The sequence below is a fragment of the Cololabis saira genome, chromosome 6 (genome assembly GCF_033807715.1).
Source record: "Cololabis saira isolate AMF1-May2022 chromosome 6, fColSai1.1, whole genome shotgun sequence".
NCBI lineage: Eukaryota > Metazoa > Chordata > Actinopteri > Beloniformes > Belonidae > Cololabis > Cololabis saira.
In genome coordinates this window covers 29,079,787-29,105,039 of record NC_084592.1, presented here as the reverse complement: position 1 = coordinate 29,105,039, position 25,253 = coordinate 29,079,787, and the positions used below count along the sequence as shown (strand labels likewise).

At 39.8% G+C, this 25,253-nt stretch overlaps 1 protein-coding gene across 2 annotated transcripts in view; it reads left to right on the top strand.

The window, feature by feature from the left end:
* spegb (striated muscle enriched protein kinase b) overlaps positions 1 to 24,313 on the top strand; it is a 58,142-nt gene extending 33,829 nt beyond the window's left edge. For both annotated transcript variants that reach the window (XM_061723914.1, XM_061723913.1), the window contains exons 16-41: positions 2,982 to 3,188; positions 3,281 to 3,404; positions 3,862 to 4,034; positions 4,124 to 4,236; positions 6,082 to 6,250; positions 6,525 to 6,621; positions 6,746 to 6,946; positions 7,102 to 7,159; positions 7,251 to 7,328; positions 7,416 to 7,588; positions 7,670 to 7,696; positions 7,805 to 7,957; positions 9,435 to 9,477; positions 9,592 to 9,660; positions 9,753 to 12,456; positions 12,564 to 12,710; positions 14,851 to 14,967; positions 15,221 to 15,388; positions 15,525 to 15,647; positions 15,969 to 16,133; positions 17,854 to 18,607; positions 19,114 to 19,353; positions 19,480 to 19,703; positions 19,856 to 19,931; positions 21,182 to 21,331; positions 21,442 to 24,313. In XM_061723914.1, coding sequence (XP_061579898.1) covers positions 2,982 to 3,188; positions 3,281 to 3,404; positions 3,862 to 4,034; positions 4,124 to 4,236; positions 6,082 to 6,250; positions 6,525 to 6,621; positions 6,746 to 6,946; positions 7,102 to 7,159; positions 7,251 to 7,328; positions 7,416 to 7,588; positions 7,670 to 7,696; positions 7,805 to 7,957; positions 9,435 to 9,477; positions 9,592 to 9,660; positions 9,753 to 12,456; positions 12,564 to 12,710; positions 14,851 to 14,967; positions 15,221 to 15,388; positions 15,525 to 15,647; positions 15,969 to 16,133; positions 17,854 to 18,607; positions 19,114 to 19,353; positions 19,480 to 19,703; positions 19,856 to 19,931; positions 21,182 to 21,331; positions 21,442 to 21,697 — 6,809 coding nt within the window. In that variant the 3' untranslated portion in view covers positions 21,698 to 24,313. The remainder of the gene's footprint in view (positions 1 to 2,981; positions 3,189 to 3,280; positions 3,405 to 3,861; positions 4,035 to 4,123; positions 4,237 to 6,081; positions 6,251 to 6,524; positions 6,622 to 6,745; positions 6,947 to 7,101; positions 7,160 to 7,250; positions 7,329 to 7,415; positions 7,589 to 7,669; positions 7,697 to 7,804; positions 7,958 to 9,434; positions 9,478 to 9,591; positions 9,661 to 9,752; positions 12,457 to 12,563; positions 12,711 to 14,850; positions 14,968 to 15,220; positions 15,389 to 15,524; positions 15,648 to 15,968; positions 16,134 to 17,853; positions 18,608 to 19,113; positions 19,354 to 19,479; positions 19,704 to 19,855; positions 19,932 to 21,181; positions 21,332 to 21,441) is intronic.
* Positions 24,314 to 25,253: the final 940 nt, after the last annotated feature.

Genomic DNA, 25,253 nt, shown 5'->3' with positions numbered 1-25,253 from the left:
AAACAGGGGTTTCAGGTAGAAGTGGGACTGCATCTGAGTCCTTTCTTGTTTTCCATGGTTATAAGTTGACACATGAGGTCAGACATAAGTCTCCATGGACTATGATGCTTGCAGATGACATTGTGATCTGTACTGAAAGTAGCTCCGTTGTAAAACAAACCTGGAGAGGTGGAGTTAAGCATTAGAGAGATGATGAATGCAGGTCAGTCACAGCAGGACAGAATAAAAATGTGGGTCAGGCAGAATGGGGTGAGTTGAGAAGGCAAGTGATTTTTATTCATGACAGAAACCTTACAGTGAGTTTTGGGATATAAAATGGTTGTAAAACCAGGCCTCCCTTGTGGCTTGGAGACAATAGCACTGAGCAAGAGACAGATAGCAGAGCTGGAGGTCGCAGAGATGAAGTTAAGGTTTTCTCTGGGAGTGAAAGGATTGACAGATTTAAGACTAATCACATCCGAGAAACAGACAGGTTTAGATGTCTTGGAGATAAAATAATAGGCGATTGAGATGGTTTGGAACTATAACGAGGAGGTATATTTAATGCATTGGTAGAAGGGAGTCAGAGATGGAGCTGCCAAGGAGAATAAAGTGAGGAAGACCCTTTTCTGCTACTGGCCAGGATCAAGGGGAATAGGTTATTATATCTGAATGTGCTGAAAAAGCATATACAGTTGGCAGAGGTGGGTAGAGTAGCCAAAAATTGTACTCAAGTAAAAGTACTGTTACTTCAGAATAATATGACTCAAGTAGAAGTAAAAAGTAGTCATCCACATAATTACTTGAGTAAAAGTAAAAGAGTACTTGGTGAAAAAACTACTCAAGTACTGAATAACTGTTGAGTAACGTCTGATTTATTTTTAACACAACCATTCAAACAGACAAAAGTACAAAATAATCATCTTCAGGAAAATTAAATCAATAAAATAAATTAAAATTAATAAAAAATAAAAAATAGCTTAAATTAAAATAATCTTAAAGTAAATTCAAGTACTTTAATAAATAATAAAATAAATAAAATAACAGAATAAAAAAATGAATTAAGCACAAGTAGCACAAAATTTCAAGCCTTTTTACTTTTCTTTTTTAACCAGGCAGAACTAAAACAAGCCCATGAACTCATAGAAACTCTGTGTGTGTTTGAGTCTGTGTAAATGTGACAAAACATGCAAAAACAAACATTTTTCCCAAAGAATCACCCAGTGATGTCATGAAATTGACGCGTACGTGGATAAAAGGGATAAAAGAAAAGTAACAGCTCAATGTAGCCTAATGTAGCGGAGTAAGAGTAACAGTTTCTTCTTCACAAATCTACTCAAGTAAAAGTAAAAAGTATAGTGATTCAAAACTACTCCTAAAAGTACAAAATTTCCCAAAACTTACTCAAGTAAATGTAACGGAGTAAATGTAACTCGTTACTACCCACCTCTGACAGTTGGTTGATGTCAAGGAGTAAGATGCAGAAGACAGGGAAGGATAGAAAATAACTGTGGTGACCCCTAAAAAGAAAAGTCAAAATTGGAAGAAAGGGGAGAAGCAGTCTGGATAACGTTCAGATTTTAAATATTTACATAGGAATTAAATCAGGGGAGAAGCCTGGCTGTCTCACTGAAGTTAAAACGGTTAGCAATCCCAAACCTGCACAACAAACCTAATAGAGATAAGGTAGGTATAGATAAAAGATGAATGAAAAAGACACTCACCCTTACATCCTCATCCCTAGTATTTATGCATTGTCAAATAAGATGAGATAGATCGGATATTTCAGTATAAAAAAATATTAAACATTGAATATAGCATAGGGGCACATTGTGACACAACATAGTTACAGTTATAGTGGTTATTATTACCTGTAAGGGGGTTATGGGTTACAGAATTGAATTGTTGTGGATTAAAGGAAATGTGGCGAGACCTGCATGGTGGTTCAGACAATTCGAGCGAACACTTACACCCCTCTACAGGGTTCATTCCAATTACTTTCAATAATTTATTAGCTGATTTACAGGTAAATCCATCTCTGCCTTGTTGACTAATATACAACTCCCAAGCTTGTTGTTGCTGTAAAACCTCACTATCAGGCTATGAGGGCAAACACGACCTCAGGGGAACTGCAATGTTTGACACAATGTTTGACACAACAACAGTTAGAACAAACGCAAAGGGAAGATGTATTTCTGTTTTAGGAGTAAAACTGTGGAACTCATTAGAAAATGACCTCAAACTAGCAAATTCAATAAAAGCATACAAGATATTATTCAAAGCAAAGGTAATGGACACATATATAGAAACACAATAAGCAAACAAAGAAGAATGCACACATGCACGAGATAAAATGACAATTTAAATTGGTTTTGCCGGTTTCCTTAGCATCTTTTCACTTTCTGTTTTCAGAGCTATCATTATTATTATTATTATTATTATTATTATTATATTACTGCTATTATTATTATTATTACTATTATTATTATCATCATCATCATTATTGTTATTATTATTATTATTATTATTATTATTATTATTATTATTACTATTATTATTATTATTATTATTTTGTGTAGACTTATGATACTTCATTTGTTTTTTTGTATATTCTATTCTGTTAAAAGGTGGGCAAGATAAGCTTTATGCTTCAAGCCCAGACCTTTTCGGTCAAATAATCACAATGTTGACCAGGGAAAAACCTGTGTTATCTTGTTTGTTGATTTTTGTTTGTGATTGACCGAAATAAATATTTACTACTACTACTACTACTACTACTATCACCCTAGCACTCACCTGTAGGCTCCTGTAGGATCAGGAGATAAATTACCACTATGTTGTTAATCATCACTTCTTTTATCTTAATGTGGGTATTATCTGTAGGGAGTGATGAGCTTAGCGCCTAGATGCCAAATCTTTTGTATTTTTTACATTAGTTGATTGACTGAGATATTTTTGCTGTTGTTTTGATACACTTTGGATCAAAACTAATTTTCCTCAAGATCCCAGCTCCCTGATGTACGCCATCCAACAGCAAGCCCTGGGCTCGATCCAGTGGATCATCATAGCCTCTGGCCTAAAGGAGACCACCTACACCATCACAACCCTCTCAAAAGGTGTGCGCTACGCTTTCAGGATCTTGACCATCACCTCCAAGGCTTTCAGCAAACCCTCACTCTCCACCGACCCAGCACAGCTCCTGGACCGAGGTAATCTCCAGATTTTAGAGCATCCTTTCATACATACTGAATTTGGAGGTTTGATAAATGTTTTTGGTCTGACTTTTCTTGTTCTTCTTAAGGTCCCTATCTACAAGAGGCCCCTTGGATTACTGATAAACCAGAAATTGTGTATGTGATTGAAAACCAGTCGGTCACGATCTCCATCACACTCAATCATGTCAACGCTGCAGTTACCTGGAAGAGGTATCAAGTTTCAGAAAATGCTATTTTATCTTTATTCATTAGTGTAAAAAAAATAAAAAGTAAATAAATATAAATCCTGAAGTAGATGTGCATAAGTTATAACTTTTAAATGTTTTTTTTCACTGAAGAAAACAGATCTAGTGTGACGATGTGTTCGTATATTTAGTTTCAACATCCATGTTGTCATCACATAGCAGGTAATTAGTTTAGAAATCTGATCTGAAATAAGACACTTTACACAACAGCTGTTTTACAGAATGGTCACAGTGTGTGACAGAGAGCCATAAATACAACATGACAATGCTAAAAGGCAGTTGTTTTATCCCAAGTGATTATCAGAGATTCCAGATCAGTGAAAAAGTATTTTAAAATGTTCCGACTCACTCACCACTGCCTAACGTCTGCCCTCCAAAGATGAAAGCCTGTTGATTTGAGTTTAAAATACACTTGTCCTCAGGAAAGGAGTGACTCTGACAAGCAGGCCAGGCCTTTACGAGATGACAATGCCTGATGATGACCAGCACACACTGAAGCTTCTGAAAGTGAAGAGTTCTGACGTCGGAGAGATGACATTTGTTGCCTCCAATGAGTATGGAAGTGACAACTGTACCTTCAATGTGGAGATGGCAGGTGGGAGGAATATCTGTCAGCATGGCTATTGAGGTATCTGTTCCATTCAGTCCACTAAAGGTCATGTACCTTTGCATCTCTGTCCAAAGCTCCACCAACATTTGAGACTATTATGGAAGACTTGGATGTTTGTGCAGGGGAGAGCCCTCGCTTTGCTGTGGTAGTGGAGGGCAAACCCATCCCTGACATCCTCTGGTTCAAGGTTGGTATCCTATTTAGCTGCAGAGTCATCCGATTATCTTACCCAATGGATGTATAAATAAAAAATGTTACACATCACCATTTGCATTTAGGTCCAGAGAGATCTGGACAATGCTTTTGCCGTTATAACACTACTGATCAAGCTTTTATTTTAGTTGGTCTAGAACAAATTACTCAATATTTCTTACTTGCAAAAGAGTGTGGAAAGAGTATGAAAATCCGAGCAGGGTAAAAAACTAACACTGCATCTTAGAATTCAAGTCTTGCTGGTATCAGGGACATGGTGGTGAAAGTATCATGATATGGGGTTATTTGGCATCATCTGGCTGAGAGGTTTGTGATCATTCATGAATCAATTCAGACTAAGTTAAATATGAACATTGTCAGAAAAAAGGTCAGAATATCTGTCCTATAAATGAATGTCAGTCCACATGAGAGCACTTGGCAACATTCTAGAGACACCTTTCTTATACTTTTATACACATACTTTTACCTAGGGCTGGGCGATATGGCCTTTTATTAATATCTCGATATTTTTAGGCCATTTCACGATACACGATATATATCTCGATATTTTGCCTTAGCCTTGAATTAACACTTTGATGCATACATTCACACCAGTATGATGAATCTATATGTCTACATTAAAACATTCTTGTTCATACTGCATTAATATATGCTCATTTCAAGCATCACTTTCAAATAAGTCAAATTTACCAAAACTGTATTTATTAAAGTTACTAAGCAGTGAGTGGCATAAACATAAAAAGTGTCATTTCAAAACAGAAAGTGCACGTTGCATCTCTGACTCCCCGTCTGAAGAACATCTGCTAAGAACATGTTCTGGTCCTGGTTTTACCTGGTTTTACCTGGTTTTACCAGGATGAGCTGCTCTGAGCAGGAGGGCCTTTACAGCAGCTTTATATTAAGACTAATTGCAGGTGTAGGGACTGCAATGTTTCATCCTCTCCTCCTTTAATTTGCATCACTTTCACTTACTTTTAAGAATATGACGTCATATAGTCTTGTTTGACTTTGTTTCGATGATAGTGATTGATTTCATGTGGCCACATTTAAGCAACACTAGGTGACGTTTCTCAGTTCTGGAAAAGAAAAGCCTGAATTATGGTTCCGCGTTAAAACGACGCAGACCCTACGGCGTAGGGTACGCGGCGACGCGCACTTACGCCGTAGGCTCTGCGCTGGTGTTACGCGGAACCATAAATCAGTCTAAAGGCTCGGCTGCGCGTGTCGCGCTGAGCGGGTCCTCGCACGGCTGCGCGTCGTGCGAGGAGAAAACATCCCCTCCCGTCTTTACTGAACCAGTTAGCTTTGAAAAGAGTCTGTCGCGCGTAGCAACCCCGCAGATGAACTCACGGCGCAAACAGGCCGAGTTTGGGAAAGTTAAAGCGGGGTGGAAGTGAGCGACGGCCCCGGACAGCAGCGCCGACACCTGCAGCTGGTCGGGGGCCAATGATAATGCACACACGACAGCACGTGACTGAGGTGTGTAACAGGGTGCGCTTGTTTTATGTCTCAGAGAAGGAGAGACGAGACGAGAGAGTGAGAAAAGCCTGTAATGTAACGCCCGCGGCTAAAAGCAAATGTATATTCGAATATTCACGATAGAGTCATTTTGTACATCGCACAGAGTAGAAGCCGAGATACATCGCCTATACTCGATATATCGCCCAGCCCTACTTTTACCACTTGCAGATATGTTACTGTAACGCTTACTTGATTTTTTTTCATTGCAGTTTATTACACTAAACATAGGTGTTAATTACTATTACCACAATATGACGTCTTTGTGGAAAGTTGTTGAAACTTGCACATTTCCTTTCAGGGGGACATCCTGCTGTCGGAGAGCAGTCACTACACATTTGTCTATGATGACAACGAATGTTCCTTGGTGATCCTAAATACCCATGCAGAGGACTCGGGGGTGTACACGTGTACTGCTCGAAACTTGGCAGGTTCCGTGTCTTGTAAAGCTGAACTCACAGTTCATGAAGGTAAGACTCAAATCATGAATATCTCTTTGTGGTTGTCTGTCCGTATGTACTGCATGTCGCCCTGCAATACTCTGGAGACCTGTCCAGGATGTACAGTACCCTGCCTTTCGCCTGTAATGAGCTGGGATGGGCTCCAGCAGACACCAGTGACCTTGTAGAGGATTAACTGGGTATAGAAGATGGATGGATGGGTGTCCAGATTGCAAACAAAGAGAAGCAGTAATTTAAAATGTATTCTAAGATATCCAAGCTTACTACTTGCGCACTTTTAAAGCTAAAAGTAAAGAGGATCCAATGGATGACGAGGAGACTCTTCTCAGAAAAATGCGCAGATTGACTGACTACTACGACATCCACAAGGAAATTGGAAGGTACCGTAACTTATTTGCGAGCTCAAAATGAAAGCTGAACAGTTTTCTGCCTCTGCCTTGATCCAATTATTAATTATTCCAGAAATGTTGGACTAAATGTTTTTTTTTTTAAATTATTATTTAGGGGTGCATTTTCCTATGTGAAACGTGTGACCAAGAAGGGGAGTATGACGGAGTATGCTGCAAAGTTTATCTCCACTCGGACCAAAAAGAAGAAGTCTGCTTTAAGAGAGATGAACCTGCTTTCCAGGCTGGACCACGAGAGAGTCCTTTACTTTAATGATGCCTTCGAGAAGAAGAATGCAGTCATCATCATCACAGAGATGTATCCTTTGTCTGCAGTTAAAACATAGAAACTGATGTAGATTATGGAAATTAGGCAGTACATTTGTGAGAAATTAGTCAGTAAAAAGGGTGATTTAAAAAAATTTCACTATGCACTGAACATAACACAACAAAATCCTTAATTAAACTTTAAAGCTGCCACGAGGAGCTGCTTGACAGATTTACCAGAAAATCTGCTGTTTTGGAGTCCGATGTATGTCATGTGTTTTATGAATTACCAAGACATTTTCCATACTTTTTTTTTAAGTTGTTCAATTGACTAATACATATTTTTTGTTTAACAGGTACGTTCTTGTATAAGACAGCTGCTTGAGGGTGTGGACTACCTCCATAATCTAAACATCATACACATGGATATTAAGGTAGACACTAAGCGATCATTTTTCATAGACATCTATTCACTCAGTAAAAACATTATCAAACATGATTTTTTTTTGTTCTTCATTCAGCCTGATAACATCCTCATGGCAGACCCCCATAGTGATCAAATTCGAATCTGTGATTTCGGCAACGCAGTGGAGTTCACGCCTGATGAGGCTCAGTACTGCAAATATGGCACACCAGAATTTGTTGCTCCAGAAATAGTCAATCAGACGCCTATTTCAAAAGCAACGGACATCTGGTAAGGAATCTATAATTTACAACTTATTTTTCATATGATAGTTTATTTTGTGGTTTTTAAATATGTCCTTTTCACCCTTAGGGCTATTGGAGTTGTAGCGTACCTGTGGTTAGTAAATGTTTTCTATTTTTCTTTCAACTTGGTTTTTTGACAGCTTACTGTCCATGACCAGCTGTGTAGATATCATTAAAAACAACTGTTTGTTTCTGTTGTCAGTCTGACAGGAGTTTCTCCATTTGCTGGGGAGAACGATCGCAGCTCTGTGCTGAACATCAGGAACTACAACGTGGCATTTGAGGAGGGCATGTTTGCTGACCTTTGCAGAGAGGCTAAAGGGTTCATCATAAAGTTGCTGGTTGTGGACAGGCTGTGAGTGACACCACTGGATCACTATTTGTCTAAGTCGTCTATCTTGAAACTACGGAGGGAAAATTGACCTTTCGGCAAGTTCAGCCCCCTGTGGTTACTGTTGCTAACTTGAACAAGCTATTAGCGTCGTTTACTGTTTTCAGGGGTGACTGCCTTTGTGAAAACCTTGCCCCAATATGTTATAGATGCATTTTGTAGACAAAAAGACCATGTTCCATCAAGGAATATTTAAATGGGACTAAAATATGCTATGGAGGGATATGAACACAATGTAAAAAAAAACATGGTTGGTAATAAGATAGATACGATTCAATTAAGGGAGAAGGTTTACAGATTACAGTGCAAACCTGAAGTTATTTTTTAATTTGTAGCTTCTGATTTGAAAGTGGCTCTTTGGCCAGCTGCTGAATTGGAAGCCAAATTTAGCTTTCAGAACACTTCCAGTTTCCAGACTTGAATTATTGCAGTTTAGGTAGTTCAGTGTTAACATGCAACTAATCTAGCTTAGTTAGTTTCCAAAATGTAAACCTACAGTAAGAATGTGTGAACGAAAAATAAATCAAAATTTGTAATCATGGTTGGGTTGCTGCAATGGACTGGTGACCTGTCCTTTCGCCTGAAAATGAGCTGGGATAGGCTCCAGCAGACCCCGTGACCCTGCAAAGGCTAAAGCTGGTATAGAAAATGGATGGCCATGAGATATTAATGCGTGGCCACTGGCTACGCATTGATTTTCTCGTGGCCACGCATTATATTATCATATAATGTTATTACTACACTCGCCATTACAATACTCTTGCTCTTTAATATAAATAGACTATAATTACCGTTATTAATGATGAATAACCATCCCACCAAGGAAGTTGCATCCACGAAGTCTAGACAGTAGGTTATAATGCCATCCACGAGTAAAATAATGCGTGGGCACGAGATACGTAATGCGTGGCCACGCATTGATTATCTCGTGGCCACGCAATGATTATCTCGTGGCCACGCATTGATTATCTCGTGGCCACGCATTGATTATCTCGTGGCCACGAGATATTAACTCGTGGCCACGAGTTATTAATGCGTGGCCACGCATTATTTTATTTGTTTCAAATGTCACCAGAGGGGCTCCGTACCAAACAGCAGTTTCACAAGAAACAAAGGATCCAATTTTTGATTGGACCTTAATTTCCTAAAGGGAAACAATGACTATGAAGTTGAAATACTTTGTAAGATGAAAAATGTATAGTTGATTCCTAGCCTAAAAGATAGTTCAGAGCAATTTTATAAAAGACTCCCAAAATCAATACTAAATTGAGACAAAAAATAAATATCTTTGCCATCAAAATGTTTTAAGTCAGGAAATGTTTAAAATATGTCCTTTGTATATTGTCTTTTTTTTATCAATTTTTCATCTGTTATTTTTAATTTCAAATGTAAAGCTATAACAGTACACTTAAATATTCTAGATACCTTTATTTTCTTTTAGGAGACCAGATACTCAGGAATGTCTCAGACACCCCTGGTTCAAGGTAGGAAAAAGCCAGTGTCATGTAATATTACTGTTCAGGTAGTTCTACATAACATAAAACACTATCCCATATTTAATTTCTTACATATGAAATTATTGTCTCCTCATCTTTCAGACACTTAGCAAAGGGAAATCCATAAATACAGAGGTCCTGAAGAAATTTGTGTCTCGCAGAAAATGGCAGGTGAGGAATGTTTTCCAGTTATACAGCATCCAGAATGAGTTTCTAAATGGCAATAACGTGGTGCTTACAATGTCAAATTTCTGTATTCTCAGCGTTCTATTATCAGCTATAAATCAAAAATGATCATGAGATCTATACCCGAGTTGCTAAATGATTCCTCAAGCCATATCTCCATCGCGGTCCAAAGAAATCTGAAAGAGGGTTCTCCTTTGCCATCATCATCTTCTGATTCTGATGAAGATGTTGATGCACTACCATTTATTCCCATGCCACTTAACATGGACTTCTCTGGATCAAGGAAGTCATTGAATGACATTCAGACCAATGAGCAGGAAACTGGAAAGCCAAATGGTACAAGTCAAGCCCAGAAGGCAATGGAGTGTGACCCTAGAGAATTGGATAAGGAAGAGGTTAAAGTGACTGGCAAAGGTCACCATCGGAAAAGGTCATCACAAGACAATGACAATGGTTCCTCAGATGAAGAACCGCCTGCTGCATTGCCCCAAAAGTCTGAGTTGTCTAGAAAGCCACTTAGAAGGGGTTCAAGTATGGAATCGGATAAACCAGAAGGAGTAAGACGAAGGGGGGAGTTAAGACGTGGTGGTTCAGCGGACAGTGCATTGTTGCTCCGAATCACACCTGAAGAAGGAACTGGAGAGGAAAACCATGAAGATGGACGGAGAGTTCTTAAGAAAGCTGTGTCTATGGAATTACCAAGAAGGAGCACCAGCCCCGGAACTGCTAAGATGAGTCAAGAAGACTATGCTCTGAAACTGGAGCTGATGAGACAGCGACTGCTTCGTGGTGGCTCTGTTGACAACAAGATGAGTGGACTGAGAGGACCTCTATTGGAAACACTAGGAATGGGAGATGAAAAACGAGGAATGCCTTCAGATCGCTATGGTCGCACAACTCGTCTGGGCCCACCACCACTAACTCGAGCTGCATCCAGTGATTTCCCAAGGGACGAAGTTTCTAAACCCAAAGTTTTACGCAAAAGTACTTCTTTTAGTCAGGGGGATTCAGAGCCCATACCTTTACACCGGCGGTCAGGAGCTCCTCTGGAGATTCCAGTGACACAGGGAGGAGAACGAAGACTCAAGGAGGCTATTTCAATGTCATCTCTAACAGAGCAAATCAAGCTAGACTCCCGCCCTGTGACACCAAAACCACCAACTCCGGAGTCTATTATGCAAGAGAGTCCAACCAAAACAGAGAGTGAAGAATCTTTAATGGAGAAAGAGATAAAACCTGATGAAATTATGAATGAAAAGATGGATGGGTTGACTACAGATAGTAATTTTGATGAGCGATCAAGCACAAGTGGGTTTTCAGAGAAGGACATGAGTATTTCAGAGGAACCAATAAATGAATCAGAGTATATGGGTCAGAAAAGTCCAACACCTCCTCCCATGGTCCAAAGCGTTAAAGTCAAGGAGAATATAGATGAGAAAGAAAAGGTAGAAAAGGTGCAAGAAGAAAAAGAGGAGTTAAGTAAAGAAGACTATGAAAGAGTTGAAAGTGTTGCTGAATCAAATGCAAAGGAAAACATAGAAGTAACTATAGCACATGTAGAACATGAAACAGGTGTCCCTGTAAAATCTCCTGAGATGAGTATAACCACAAGCTCAGTTATGGTGAAACCAACACAAGAATATTTCCAGTCCCCAGACAGTATTGCCTCAACATATGTAACACCTTCACTTCCTGCTCGAGTCGTTTTTCCAGATGGAAGTATGTCTGCCTATGCCAGTATAATGCAGACAATAATGGTCCCTTCACTTGTCAATGAAGCATTCACAAGCTCCTCTAGAACCATTGCTGTTCCAACCACAACATCGTCCCCAGTATCAGCTGAAGCATCTTCACCAGCCAGCATATCATCTGATTTACCCATTTCGCCAAAGCCAGTCACATCAACCACTGAGCACCCTGCCGTATACGCTAGGGTAGCATCGCCAGAAATGATGACAAAAGAACCAAGTCCCCCAATTGCTTTAACACAGTCCTCATCTCAACAAGGGCCATTGAAAGGAACTGAGTTAGAAGATATGACCTCTGAAGAGGTTTTTGAAGCTCGATTCAAAAAACGTGAGTCTTCCCTCACTAGAAGTCTGAAATTTTTGTCACGGTCAAAAAATGATGACAAAGCACAAGCTGCATCATCAGACCCTACAGACCCACATGAAGAGATATACCGACCTAGGCCAGTTGGTGCACCATTGGAGTTCTCCCCAAGACTAAGACTTGAGGAAAAGTCCAAGTCAGTTCAGGACCTTCGTGAAGCTCAAAAGGACCAAGGCTTCATGAAGAGGCTTTCTATGCGCTTGAAGAGAACTCCATCAGCAGAGCGCAAAGATGAAATACAGAAAGAAGACGATTCAGCAATTACAAAACGTAGGCTTTCTTGGACGCTTGGCAGAAGAGGGTCCCAAGAAAAGAAAGATGCAGAGATGGCTCGAATAGATGGAGGAGGCGATAGATTGGTGGAACATGATGAAAAGGAGCTGAAGAAACCTAATGAATCACCCGTGTTGGCAATGCGCCGAAAGATTGAATCAACAGTGGCTGAGATCTCCACAAGAATCCGCAGCTTCTCAGAAGAAAGAAAGGCATCAGACGACAAGGAGTCAAAAAGGACACCTATTCTTTCAATGCTTCGTCGTTCAACATCAGAGAGCCGAGCTACAAAGGTTGCCAGCATTCCTCAGAACCAGCTGGAATCTCAGGCCAAAAATGGTGCCTCATCGGAGTCTCTAGACTCCATGTCCAGCCTTAAATCAGAAACATCTAAGGGTATGAGGCAATAGCTTTTCTTATACTGTCAGATTTGACCAAATACCTACAGTATCAGCCACACTTCCTTAACGTAACTTAATGGAGCTTTTATTTTTCTTGTTAAGGTCTGGAGGCTGAACGTAGATCCCGCTGGGATCGATGGGGCCTGACGAGAGGGAGGCGAGATAAGACAGTGTCACAGCCTGACATACCAACAGCAATCTCCAGAGACAATAGCTCCTTACGTTCACGTTATTCCAGACTGGCTTCTGGTAAGTAATGCAATATGTATTTTAATGTTGCTAGACTCCTTACTGTAGCATAGTTTATGGCTAGCACCACTTTATTTGACATTCTAGGAGTTTAACGCCTTTCTTAACATGCATATAGAAAAACCTCTTCCAAGACATAAAAACACACTTTTTGCCAATGGAGCAGTCAAGCAACGAGGCAGTGTATGCTTGACAATCTTCACACATTGCCGTCATGTGACCTAGGCTTAATCTAACCAGGCTTTTGTTTCATATATGATTTTAACTTTTTCAAACTCTTGAAATTGGTATTGATTTTCTCAGTTAATTCTTAGTATAGTTTAGAAATGTTGAAATATGAAAAACTCTGCTTTCAATTATCTTTCTTTCCAATTTCCAAGACACCTAACTTAAAATGTTTCTCATCTAGTGTTTTGTAAATGCTATAACTACTGTATGCTTAAAGTATGCAATTTAAAGGAGACCTATTACGGCATCTAATACCTATTTTAAACAAGCCTTGAATGTCTTAAAAACAAGCTTTTGATTGTTTTTGCTAAATAAATTAGAAATTCAGCTTCTGAGCCATGTCTTTATCTTCCCATTCTCTAACCTCATTCTCTATGTGGGATTCTGAGTGGGCGGGGAGGCTATGATAATGAGGCTCTGTGCTGATTGGCTGCCTGAATGACGCGATACACCGCTACGAAAAAATGGCTGAAGCTCAAGCCGGCGGAGTTAGTTGTGGGCGTGGTTTCACGCATCGGAGGCCAACCTATGTAAATCGCTCCCGTCGTTACGTAACGAAAGGGAGCAGAATCTGAACGGCTCGTAGAAGCCACATCACACTGGACGGCTCATCCAGGCGGCTGTACAGACACTGCAGAATTTGGTTGCTTTCCTCCTTCTCTGAGTTGGCAGGCTGAGGGGAGACCACTTTATATATGTTAAAGCAAGAAAAAACGTGTTTTTCATAATAGGTCCCCTTTAAGTTATGGCTGAGCAATTTTTTACTGAGTATCAGTAATAATTTCAAAAGTACTCATCCATACTGCCAAGGTTACATTTGCTGCAAACCAGGAACCAGTCCTGTCAACTTGAGGGGTGGAACTTTTCTGAGCAAGGGATTGGGACCAAGTTTGACCTATTATTAGCAGTACATTAATAGCCGACTGCTAACGTCTGAAGAGGAGTAAAAAGTGTCTTACCAGAGTCAAAAGTGAGCAGCTGCATCCAGTCAAGTGGTAAAGATTGTATTGGGTGGGAGGTTTGGATATTCACACATATTTAATAATTAAAGATGCAGAGATACATAGAAGCCATGCAACATGAAGATATTATAAATGTGTAATACTGATTTTCTGCATCATTTAATTAATTTCAGAAGAAGGAATTTACATATACACTATATGCTACATTAAATCCCAACATAGGTGAACCTGACGTCTTGAGAACTCAAAATTTCTTTTTGTTCCACATCTACAACCCTAATTCCCAAAAAGTGAAAAATTTTTATTTTATTTTATTTTTATTGCTTTGTCCCATGCTCACAGGGATTTCTCCAGATTTTCTGAATCTTCTAATGATATAATGTATTCTAGATCAGCTTTTTCCAACCCTGTTCCTCAAGGCTCACTGTCCTGAATGTTTTATGTTTCCCTCCTCAAACTCTCTTGGTTTGATCACTGTCAGCTTGTCATCAAAGTCCACACAAGGCTGTCAGCGGTAATTTGGGGCAGGCGTGTAAACAGTGAGTCAGAGACTAATGAGATGAGATTTTCAAAGTCAAATTTTCTGCTGAGGAATAATAGCCTGAAATTATTTCATTATTATTTAATTATTTTGACAGATTCAGCCTCTCTAAGATCCTCTTTTTCATAAACAATAATTTCACTGTCCTTCTGCCAGTTTGCGAGATGTTACTCTAAGGTGTTTGTCTTTATTACCACTTTACTTATCCAATTTTGTTGCCCATCTCTTAACTTTTTTTTAAACAAGTTGCTGACATCAAATTCAAAATTGAACTATTATGGTACACTTTCAACAGCTGATGTTGTTCTTTTGTGAATGAATTATGTGATTATGAGAAACTATTTTGGGATTTTACTGTTATAATCCAGCACAGATGTGAGTTAAATGGTGAAACATATTTGTTTCACAGATTTTCATCCAGTATTTCATATCAAACTGAGAGATCATGTCCTGTTGGAGGGCGATCCCGTGACACTCAGCTGTCTGCCGGCAGGAAGCCCCCATCCACAAATCACCTGGTTGAAAGGTATGTCCAATGTAAATGCAGCAGTGCAACCTGCCCACCACTACATAATAGGTAGTGCATCTTAATGTAATAATGTCATAGCAAAATCTCTTCAGAGCACGCATAGATCACTAATAATTACTGCAGAAGATTATAAAGCAAAATGTTAAATTTCGAATGCCTTTTTTCTTTTTTTTACATATACATCTACCTAAGATTTCCGGCTTTACAATTCAAAGTAAAACACCACTTGTCTGTGCTTCTGCTTTTCCAGACAAGAAACCCCTGGAGATTGATGCCAGGATGAATATGATCTCCTGCCCTGACGGCCGGCAGCTGCTGATGATCATGCAGACCACCAAAAAGGATGCAGGGGTCTATGAATGTGTTGCTACAAACCCTCTGGCTTCCGTGTCCAGTTCTTGCACAATATCGCTCGCTCGTAAGAAGCTAGCTATTTTCTTGAGATGTGTACAATATTACTCAAAACACCTGACACATTTACTTCTTTATCTTGTCTGTTATTGACTGAATATGGATATCCATGGACTAGTAATAAAATATTTATTGTTTTAAAGGCCTGCCCAATCACCCCGGCACCCCTGAGATTCCTCAGAAGTACAACAACACAGCACTTGTGGTGTGGAGGCCCACGGACACCTTGGCCCCTTGCACATACTCACTAGAAAGGAGAACAGAGGGTCTGTGTCTTCTGTCAACAAATGATTAGTTGCTTCTTTTTATCTAGACAGATATTGTCAGTATCTACATTGTGTGCCATACCTATCACTAACTGGGTTTTGCATTAAAGGCAAATAAAATGACTAAAGACTCACTTTTTTAAAAATGTTTGGCTTCATATTAAAGTACTGAGGGTATATGTAAGTGTAATTGTGCTCGTCAGATCAAACAGTATGCATTATTATTATTAATTTAAAGTATATTTTTGTGACTTTACAAAAAAAAATCAAATTTGCACATAAAAAGGAATAATGTAAAACTTCATCTGTCACGGTCCTCAGGTGATACCAACTGGCTGATCGTTGCCACTGGAGTGGCGGACTGTTATTACAATGTAACTGATTTGCCAGCAGGGGGCTCCTTCAGGTTCAGGGTGGCTTGTGTCAACAAAGCTGGCCAGGGCCCCTACAGCAAACTGTCACAGGTAGTGACTTTGGATTCCTTCGGTACGTATGATCTCAGACATAAATACATTCATTTGCTACCTTTTCTCCATATATGCCCACTGTTTTTTTTTTATCTGTAAAATGTCAGAATAATACAGGAGTATTAGGGCCAGGCAGGAAAAAATATAAAAATAATATTGGAGAGGAGGAAGATTTTTTTTTCATTATGCACTTCGAGAAAAAAGTCGAAATGTTGAGAAAAAAGTCGAAATGTCGAGATTAATGTTGAAGTACAATTTCGAGAAAAAAAGTCGAAATGTCGAGAAGAAAGTTGAAATGTCGAGAAAATAGTCGAAATGTTGAGAAAAAAGTCAACATTTTTTGAATAAAGTTGAAATGTTGAGAAAAAAGGCGAAATTTCAACTTTTTTCTCGAAATTGTATTTCAACATTATTCTCAACATTTCGACTTTTTTCTCGAAATTGTATTTCAACATTAATCTCGACATTTCGAGACATTTCTCTTTTTTCTCGAAGTGCACAATAAAAAAAAAACTTCCCCTCTCAAATATTTTTTCAACATTTTGGGGCATTTGTATTACTTTCTTCAAAGTCAGAACTTTACATACACTAAGTTAACTATGGGCTCAAACAGTTTAGAGAAGTCCACAAGATGATGTCTTGGCATTAGAAACTGCTCCTAGGTTAACTGACGTTTGAGGATGTATTTTAAGGCACACCCTCAAACACGAAGGTTAAGTGCATGATATCATGGTAAAATCAAAAATAAATCAATGAAGACATCAGAAAAAGACTCATGAAACTTCACAACTCAATTTCTAAATGCCTAGAAGATCCTGCGTTCGTCTGTTCAAATAATACACAAGTATGAACAGGAAAGGATCACACAGGTTTCATACTGCTCAGGAAGGAGACGACTTCTGTGTCACAGATGGTCATAATGGTCATAATGATTATTGTTACATTTTAAAGATAAAACAGCAACGTTTGTAGGCTTAGGGGTGGCAGTATCATGCTATGGGGCTGCTTTTCTGCAGGAAGGAGTGGTGCACTTCGACAAATACATTGCATAATGAAAAAAGACGAATCTGTGGCTATTTTAAAAGCAAGATAAGACATCTGCCCCAACATTGGGGCTTAGACATGGATTCAATTCTCAAATGGACTAAATCCCCAAGCATGCTACCAAATTTGCTGCAAACTTGCTGATGGGCAATACGGTGAAGGTACTGGAGTTGACTTCACAAAGCCAAACTCAACCCTGAAGAAATGTTGTCGAGGGATATGCAAAACATTTGATGCCAAATTAAACATTCGAAAGCAACTCTCCCAAATACCAATCAAGTGTATGCAAAGTTCTGTACTGGAAGAAAGAATAACAATGTATTAAACATTCAAAAGCAACTCTCAAGGGTAAATCTAAGATGATCTAAAACAAAAAAGAAAAAAAGTTTATGTTTTTTTTAAATACATGTGACATTAAAATAAACTACAATTGACTACATTTTCAATAAAGCAATATCTTGAACTGAATGTCGTAACTATTGAACATCATTTAGTAGGTAAAGTTTGTAAAGGTTAAAATTTGATTTTAGATTTTCAAAACTTTGGGGTTTATGTTTCTACTTGTAGCCTAATCTTTGGTCAAGGCTAAGTTCTCCATATATAATTGTATTTATGTGCATCACTGCATAGCATGCATCATATAAATATATAAACCAAGTCTCATCAGAGTCGTATCTGTCACTATCTTCCATCAGAACCAGTTAAATCCAGTGCTGCTGCAGTGGTCAAGACTGTTCCTACCACTGCTTCTTCTCCGCCTGTAGTAATGATGTCATCCATGACAGTGCCTCCAATTAAACCTGCTCCCACTAAATCCACTGCAGTGACAAATGCCCAACCTGCCCATCCATCAGCTTCAGCTCCCGTGGTCAAATCTGCCTCCCCAGTAACCATCAAGCCTGCTGTGCAGGTCAGTGCCAGCCACCGTGCTGTCACTCTGCCCGTTAGTACAACTTCAACTTCACAACCAGTGCAGACTACAACAGCTGCCCAAGCCAAAGCCAAGACTAGCATTAGCATCAGTATGAGCAAACCCCAAACAAAGCTGGCATTCCCACCTGTTGTTCCACCCAAACCTCAGAGTCCTGCATTCACATCCATTACCAACAGGCTTCCTTCTCCTGCACCGTCACCTGCTCCTGTCATGGGAAAACCTATTTCATCCGTGCCAATGTACGCTCCGGCTGCGACTGCTCGTGTTACTCCCCCTTCTCAAGCCGCTCCAACGCCGATAGCCATTACACCCATTACCCCACCTGTGGTGGTAGTTCAGAGCTTGACACCAGTTTTGCAGGCAGGGGACAGTCGCAGTACACCATCCGGACGGGTCACTCCGTCTGGACGGGCCACACCCTCGGGACGCAGGACGCCACTGGGCAGACCTGGGGACGGATCTCTGCGCCAGGGAGTTCCACAGAAACCTTATACGTTTATGGATGAAAAAGCAAGGTAACATTTAAGTTTAAGTCGTGTGAATGTGTTTGAATGTGTATGAATGTTGGTGGTGGTCGGAGGGGCCGTTTGGCGCAATATGGCAACCACGCCTCTGTCAGTCTGCAGGGCAGCTGTGTCTACAAAAACGTAGCTTACCACCACCGGAGAGAATGTGTATGAATGAATAATGATCTCTGTAAAGTGCTCTGGGTGCCTTAAGGGCGCTATATAAAACCAAGTCATCATCATCATCAAAATATAGCTTCTTTGCTATCACTATCTTGCACCGTCCCCAATGTCAACATATTCAGATATTTTGTCCCGGGTATCCCATTTGATCAATAATCTATTCATCTCATTACATTTATTATTTATGAACACTTGTTTGGAAGTTTTTATGGCACTTACAGTAAAACAGTTAACTCTGTTAACCTTCATGACATCTGTTCACTTCATGAAACACTGTACAACATGTTGTCTTCTTTACCAAACTCGATTTATACTATTTTCCTCTCGCGCAGGGGTCGGTTTGGTGTGATCCGAGAGTGTCGAGAAAATGCCACAGGCAACCTGTTCATGGCTAAGATCGTTCCTTACGAGGCAGAGAGCAAGCAGTCGGTGCTTCAGGAGTATGACATCCTAAAGTCCCTTCATCATGACAGGATCATGGCTCTTCATGAAGCGTATGTCACACCACGCTACTTGGTGCTCATCTCTGAGTACTGCAGTGGGAAGGAGTTGCTCTACAGCCTTATAGATAGGTGAGTCTGCACTTAAAGCGGCTCCAGGTTTGAAATGGCTCAGTAGACACAAAGCTAACTTTAAACAAATGCATTAATCTATTGCACCTGAATTGGTTTAACCTTCTGCTGTCTGATCTTGTGCAGGTTCCGTTACTCAGAGGACGATGTGGTGACTTATATCATGCAGACCCTCCAGGGTCTGGACTACCTTCATTCTCGCCGTATCCTGCATCTGGATATCAAGCCGGAAAATATCATTGTCACCCAGATGAACGTCATCAAGATCATTGACTTTGGAAGTGCTCAGAGCTACAACCCCCTCTTCCTCAAGCAATTTAGCCCTCCAATTGGAACACTGGAGTACATGTGTAAGAGCTTTGTTAATGTACAGTCATGTGCAAAGGTTACCATCCTCACTATCAATAACATGTCATTTTTTTGTTTGTTTGTTTCATTTTCTGTTTAAAAAAATAATTAAAGACAAGTAAAGGCTGGTCTTTTCCCTTTCTTCTGCTTTTAGCGCCAGAAATGTTGAAAGGGGATGTCGTGGGCCCTCCAGCTGATATCTGGAGCGTGGGTGTGATGACTTTCATCATGTGAGTATTTGTTTAACAGCTTCTTCTGAGCAAATTCTCTTTCCACAGGAATTCATTTGTGGTTGTATAAAATGAGAAATCTCCGCTGTCACGTCTTTCTATATGCTATAATTTCATACCACAGAGACACTTTGGCCGCGTTCAGACTGCAGGCAAATATCCGATTTTTAGCCCATCCAGATTGAAACTGGATGACTCTTTTGAAGTCTGAACAGTCCCAAACCACATGATATCCGATTTTTGCAAACCAGATCGAAACCACCTCCGGGAGGTAGTTTCATATCCGATCCATATCTCATTTGGGCAGATGCGTGTCAGTGTGAACAGCTCCAAACACTCATATCGGATATGACTGTCCCAGACGCTCCAAACCACCCGCCCATTTCCAGTTGTGGAGCTACTCATCCTTTCACAGAGAGCATGTACAATCTCTGATGTCACGTCAAAAACTATTATTTGTAGTTTAAGTGTTGCAAATTCACATTACAAATCATGTTTTAATAGCAGAAAAAAAGACTGCATTTCCACGTAGGTGCGTGTCGCCGCGTACCCTACGCCGTAGGCTCTGCGTTGGTGTAACGCGGAACCATAAATCAGCCTTCAGTCGCGCTGTGAGCCCGAACCTGCAGCCCGTCAGCCCCTCTCCTCCTAGGAGGAGAGGTTATGGAGCGGGGCTGCCAGTTATTAATTGCTGGTTCGTTTTGTTAACTCTGAGCTTTGTTGGTTGGTTTGTTAGTTTGCTGGTGGTTTTGTTCTGAACACTTTTCTCTGTTTCTCATTTTGCTGGGACGTCGGGTCCCTCCACCGATCACACAACTTTTGCGGTATGCGTTAATTGTTATGTCTAAAAATGATGCGCAGTGCCGACCCAATCAGAAACGGTACAGATATTTTTGGGATTTTTTATATATATAAAAGTAATACATGACTTCACACAATACACGCCCTGGGTGACGCCTCCGCTCCGTCGTTGCTATGGCAACCCGTCAGATCAGTCGGACATGATGTGGCCCAGTCTGAACAGAGCCATATCCGATATGGACACTTGCTAAAAACAGTGTGGACAGTCAGCCCTGAAAATCGGATATGAGAAGGAATCAGATATATATCCGATTTGCTTGCAGTCTGAACGCGGCCATTGTCTCATTGTAATGTTGTCTCATTTAATTTAATCCCAATTAAATAATGAACAAAACAGCTTTTATTGAGCATTGTTTCCACCTGTTTTTTTGACTTTCCCGATTTTCAAGGTTGAGTGGAAGGTCGCCTTTTATGGCAAATGATCCTCAGGAGACTGAAGTCAGGATCCACGCTGCAAAGTTTGACCTCTCTAAACTCTATCAGAATGTGTCCCAAAGTGCCTCTATGTTCCTGAAAAAGATCCTCTGTAGCTACCCTTGGTAAGATAACGATTTCTAATGTTAATTATATAAAGGGCAATCCATTTTTCTATCTTGATCACTCCAGTATATATAGTATACCAAGCCAGTTGGGTCATTGTCTTCAACAGGGCCCGTCCATCCATCAAGGACTGCTTCAGTAACTCTTGGCTTCAAGATGCATACCTGATGCGCCTACGCAGGCAGACCCTTACCTTTACAACTACTCGTCTCAAGGAGTTCTTGGCCGAACAGCAGCGCAGGCGAGAGGAGGTGGCCACCAAGCACAAAGTTCTACTTCGATCCTACCAGAGCTCGACACAAACTCCCACCAGCCCTACCACACCAACTGTGCCAGCTTTCCCCTCCACGCCTATCACCCAGTGAGAGCTGGCTTCTAAACATCAGTAGGCAGGACTTTACAGGGGGAAACCTTTCAAACCTCCTCAGAGCCAGACAAGACTTTGGGCCAACACGAGGGGTGGTATCATCAGGCCTCAGTTGTCGAACTTATGACTCATGAAACCAGCAATGGACATGATAAACAGAGACAAAATGTTTATTTTGTTTCGTTTTGGTTCCAAATGACAATCTAAAAAGAGATGCTTTCACACATAAGCAAACTTTAAGAAGACTTTAAGAGCCTGACCATGTTTTATATTGTGTGAACTTTCTTCTTACAGTGGAGGATGTTGTCCTGAAGTTAGTACCTCAACGTTTGTAATTTTGCATACATTTTGGATTGATTACTTCCTTTCTTACTATTACCTCTTATCTGATACAGAAGACATAATTACAGAGTAGTGACCTGCAATGAAAGGCTGAAGGTTGCTGTTTTAGCACATCAGTGTGAATTAAAGTGCCCAGTTTAAGAGAGGTTGAATCAGATAATTATAATAAATCAGTGGAATTCAAAAATGAAGAGCACAACTTCACAACAAGAGTTAGGTAATCCACTCAACTCAAAGTATTTTTTTAAAACAGGTGACAGCTCCTTTGTTGGATCAGGTTGGCAATGCAATGTCATGCAGGGGCTGGCACGTGCGAGTCGCCATATTGTGAGGCAGCGGTCGCAGCACTCACATAGGTTACCTACTCACGTTGCCAACATTATTTTTCCCACATTTTCAAGTCATGGTATGGTAGCCAAATTAGAATAGTGACTGTCGTTCTGAAGCTATTTTCCCTGGAAGCAGAACCAAAAAAGGATTTAATGTATGACCCGTGTACATGTGAAGCATTATTTAAGAAACAAGGGCTAAACATCAGGTGAAAATGCAATGTTACTGTATCCTCAATATGCTAAAAAGCTGGCAATACATGGCAAAAGAAGGCACTCCCCTATATCTGAACAAGAATGTTTCAGGCTTACAAATTTCCAGGCCATGTACCCAACCATTAGTGAGCTTAACTTGAACTTTTAATTGCAAAACTGACCAGCTGCATAGGCACTGACACCCCAGATGAGATACATAAAAATATCAAAAAGCATCAGGGGAGATAAGGCTTTACAATCACAGATGCATTCACCCTTTCTTGATTTCATAAAGTTCGAAGCTTCCAGTAATTTTTATCTTTTTGATTTGGCATCTTTGCGCATGTTGTAGATGATTGTATTTATACAGCCCCTCTTCCTTTAAACTGCTTTAATACATACTTAAAGCTATATCATGTATGAATATACTTCGGACCACAAGAAAGCACGTGAAAGAAAGCACATGTCAAACCCCGACTTATACAAAGTGCTCTCATTCATTAGAACAGTGTTATCGGTGGTTCTTTTGAACGTCCCGTGTGGTCAGAAGTGGTATTGCTACATATAAAAGTTTTAAATCACCATAAGCAAGTTTAGCTGATGGTGGTGTTTTTGTTGCCTGTGGCCTCACAATATGGTGGCACCGCCCCATAATGTATTACGCTCTGACATCAGTACCTAAGCTCTGTAGTTTTATAGTCAAATATTTGCAGCAACCATAGAATTTTATTCTAAGATGTCTAAATCTCCCTCTTAATACAGCAACATAGAATATTTTGATATTATTCCCAGAAACACGACGTTGTCTGTGCTACCTAAGGTTCTTGTAGTGCTGTAGCACCTCTCTGGTGGTCAAGATTGTAGCAGTTCCAGAAAGGACTTTGGTGTTGTTTTTTTTTTCAAATTCAAAAGATGCATGCCTGGTTTCTCCACAAGGGCTATTAGAGTAGAACCGTGCCAACATAGGCATTTCCGCCCTATTATTTTAAACAAGATGATAATGAGTGTCTCATTATCTAAAGCAGAGTTTTGCCCCTTTCTTTTTTCTTTTAGTTTTGTGATTTAGAAACTCATCTTTGAGCTTCCATAAACAAATCTCTCTTTCTTCCAACAATATTCTGGATAATTTAAGTGTGTTCCTTCACTACGAATAAGCTAATAAACTGGTTTCCAAGTCAGCTCAAATCCTCAGCCTGAACTTGGTGAAATTGTTAAACCGCACAGAGACGGGTATACACTTCTCTCATGTTGAAAGCAAGAGCGTTGCAAGTTTTCAGTCAATCCAGATTATTATTTTTTTAGCTGGGAAGCTGAGTGACATAAACCCACTGGTGGTACTGGGGTCTCTCTAAGTGGCCTTAAGATGCTGTTGCCAACAAATTAGCTGAGAGAATGCTGATGAAGACATTGCTGAGTGCTTTAGTTCCTATTTTAGCTGCCATTTTAAACTGCCAACTGCCCTTTTGAAAGAGGGATGTATTATTATTATTTCTTAATTATGGCTTTTTCTCCACTTTTTTTCAGATAAAGTGAAGTAGCCTGACACTTTTGACAGGTTACATATTTGCTCAGTTATGTGGCTTATGACTGGTTTGGCTGTAAGAGAATGTCAGAGAGTCAAGTCAAAAAGTCCTATAGCGACAGGAATCTCTTACTCACTTAACCCTTTCCTCTCAGTTTGCCAAAGTTATCACGCTAAATTATTAAAATAGATGATGAAAAGCACGTCTTTGCAAAGCATAAAGAAGTTTCAACATTACATTGGTCACTATTTAGTGGTACAGGATTCATTTGATCCCTTGTCATCATTTTATGATAAATTGCTCATTTGGATTATTTCTTGAGCTGAATTCCCCTTCGAGGTCACATTGAGTTTTCAGAGCAGTATGTGACACATTTGATCTTTGATGTCGTTGATCACTCCTATTGATATCAAGCACCGATTTGCACTTTTAGAAGTAATTTAAAGAGTAACCTTTATTAGGACTCAGAGAAGACATGAACTAGTCTTTTTGGGTAATATAAAGGTGCATCGTAACTCATATTGTGAGTTGGTTTCACAAATGAACAGTTTGACTGAGGCGTTTTGGCAGTTTTATTGATATATTTCATGGTTTCTATATATTTGAATGCGTTTGCTACATAAACACTGCCCTTCTCTCGCCGCTCTTTGGTTTTGGCTCAGTCTCTTTCCTATGCAGAATAACTTATCACAGAAAAGGTTATGTTAAATCTTGGTTAAAACATGCAAGATCAGCATGAATGTGCAACGTTGCATTCTTTTCAAAATGTTTGTGCAATATGGGAAGTTTCTTCTTTCATCATATCAGATGGCCTATCAGCTGTTTGCAATCACGCAACAGGGTCTCCTCACGTGTTTTTTATTATCAAAACATTATATTTTGTGAAATGTGTTGCAAAGGCTTGTGATTAATATTAGACCCAGAGAGATGACGAATCATTTAAAAGAATGACTTTTCCTTTGCTTTGATTAGAAGAATGTGACTGCTTTGTGTGTGTGTGTGTTTTGCAAATTGTTTATTTATTGAGTGACTGTATTTGTTACTGCTTTAGCTTTTTATTTGTGAAATTTCTGAGTCTGGCATGAAAATGGCATGACAGGTGTTATGTTTATGAACAATAAAGGATACATGACAAATATATGGGGTCCAAGTGGGTCTTTGTTGG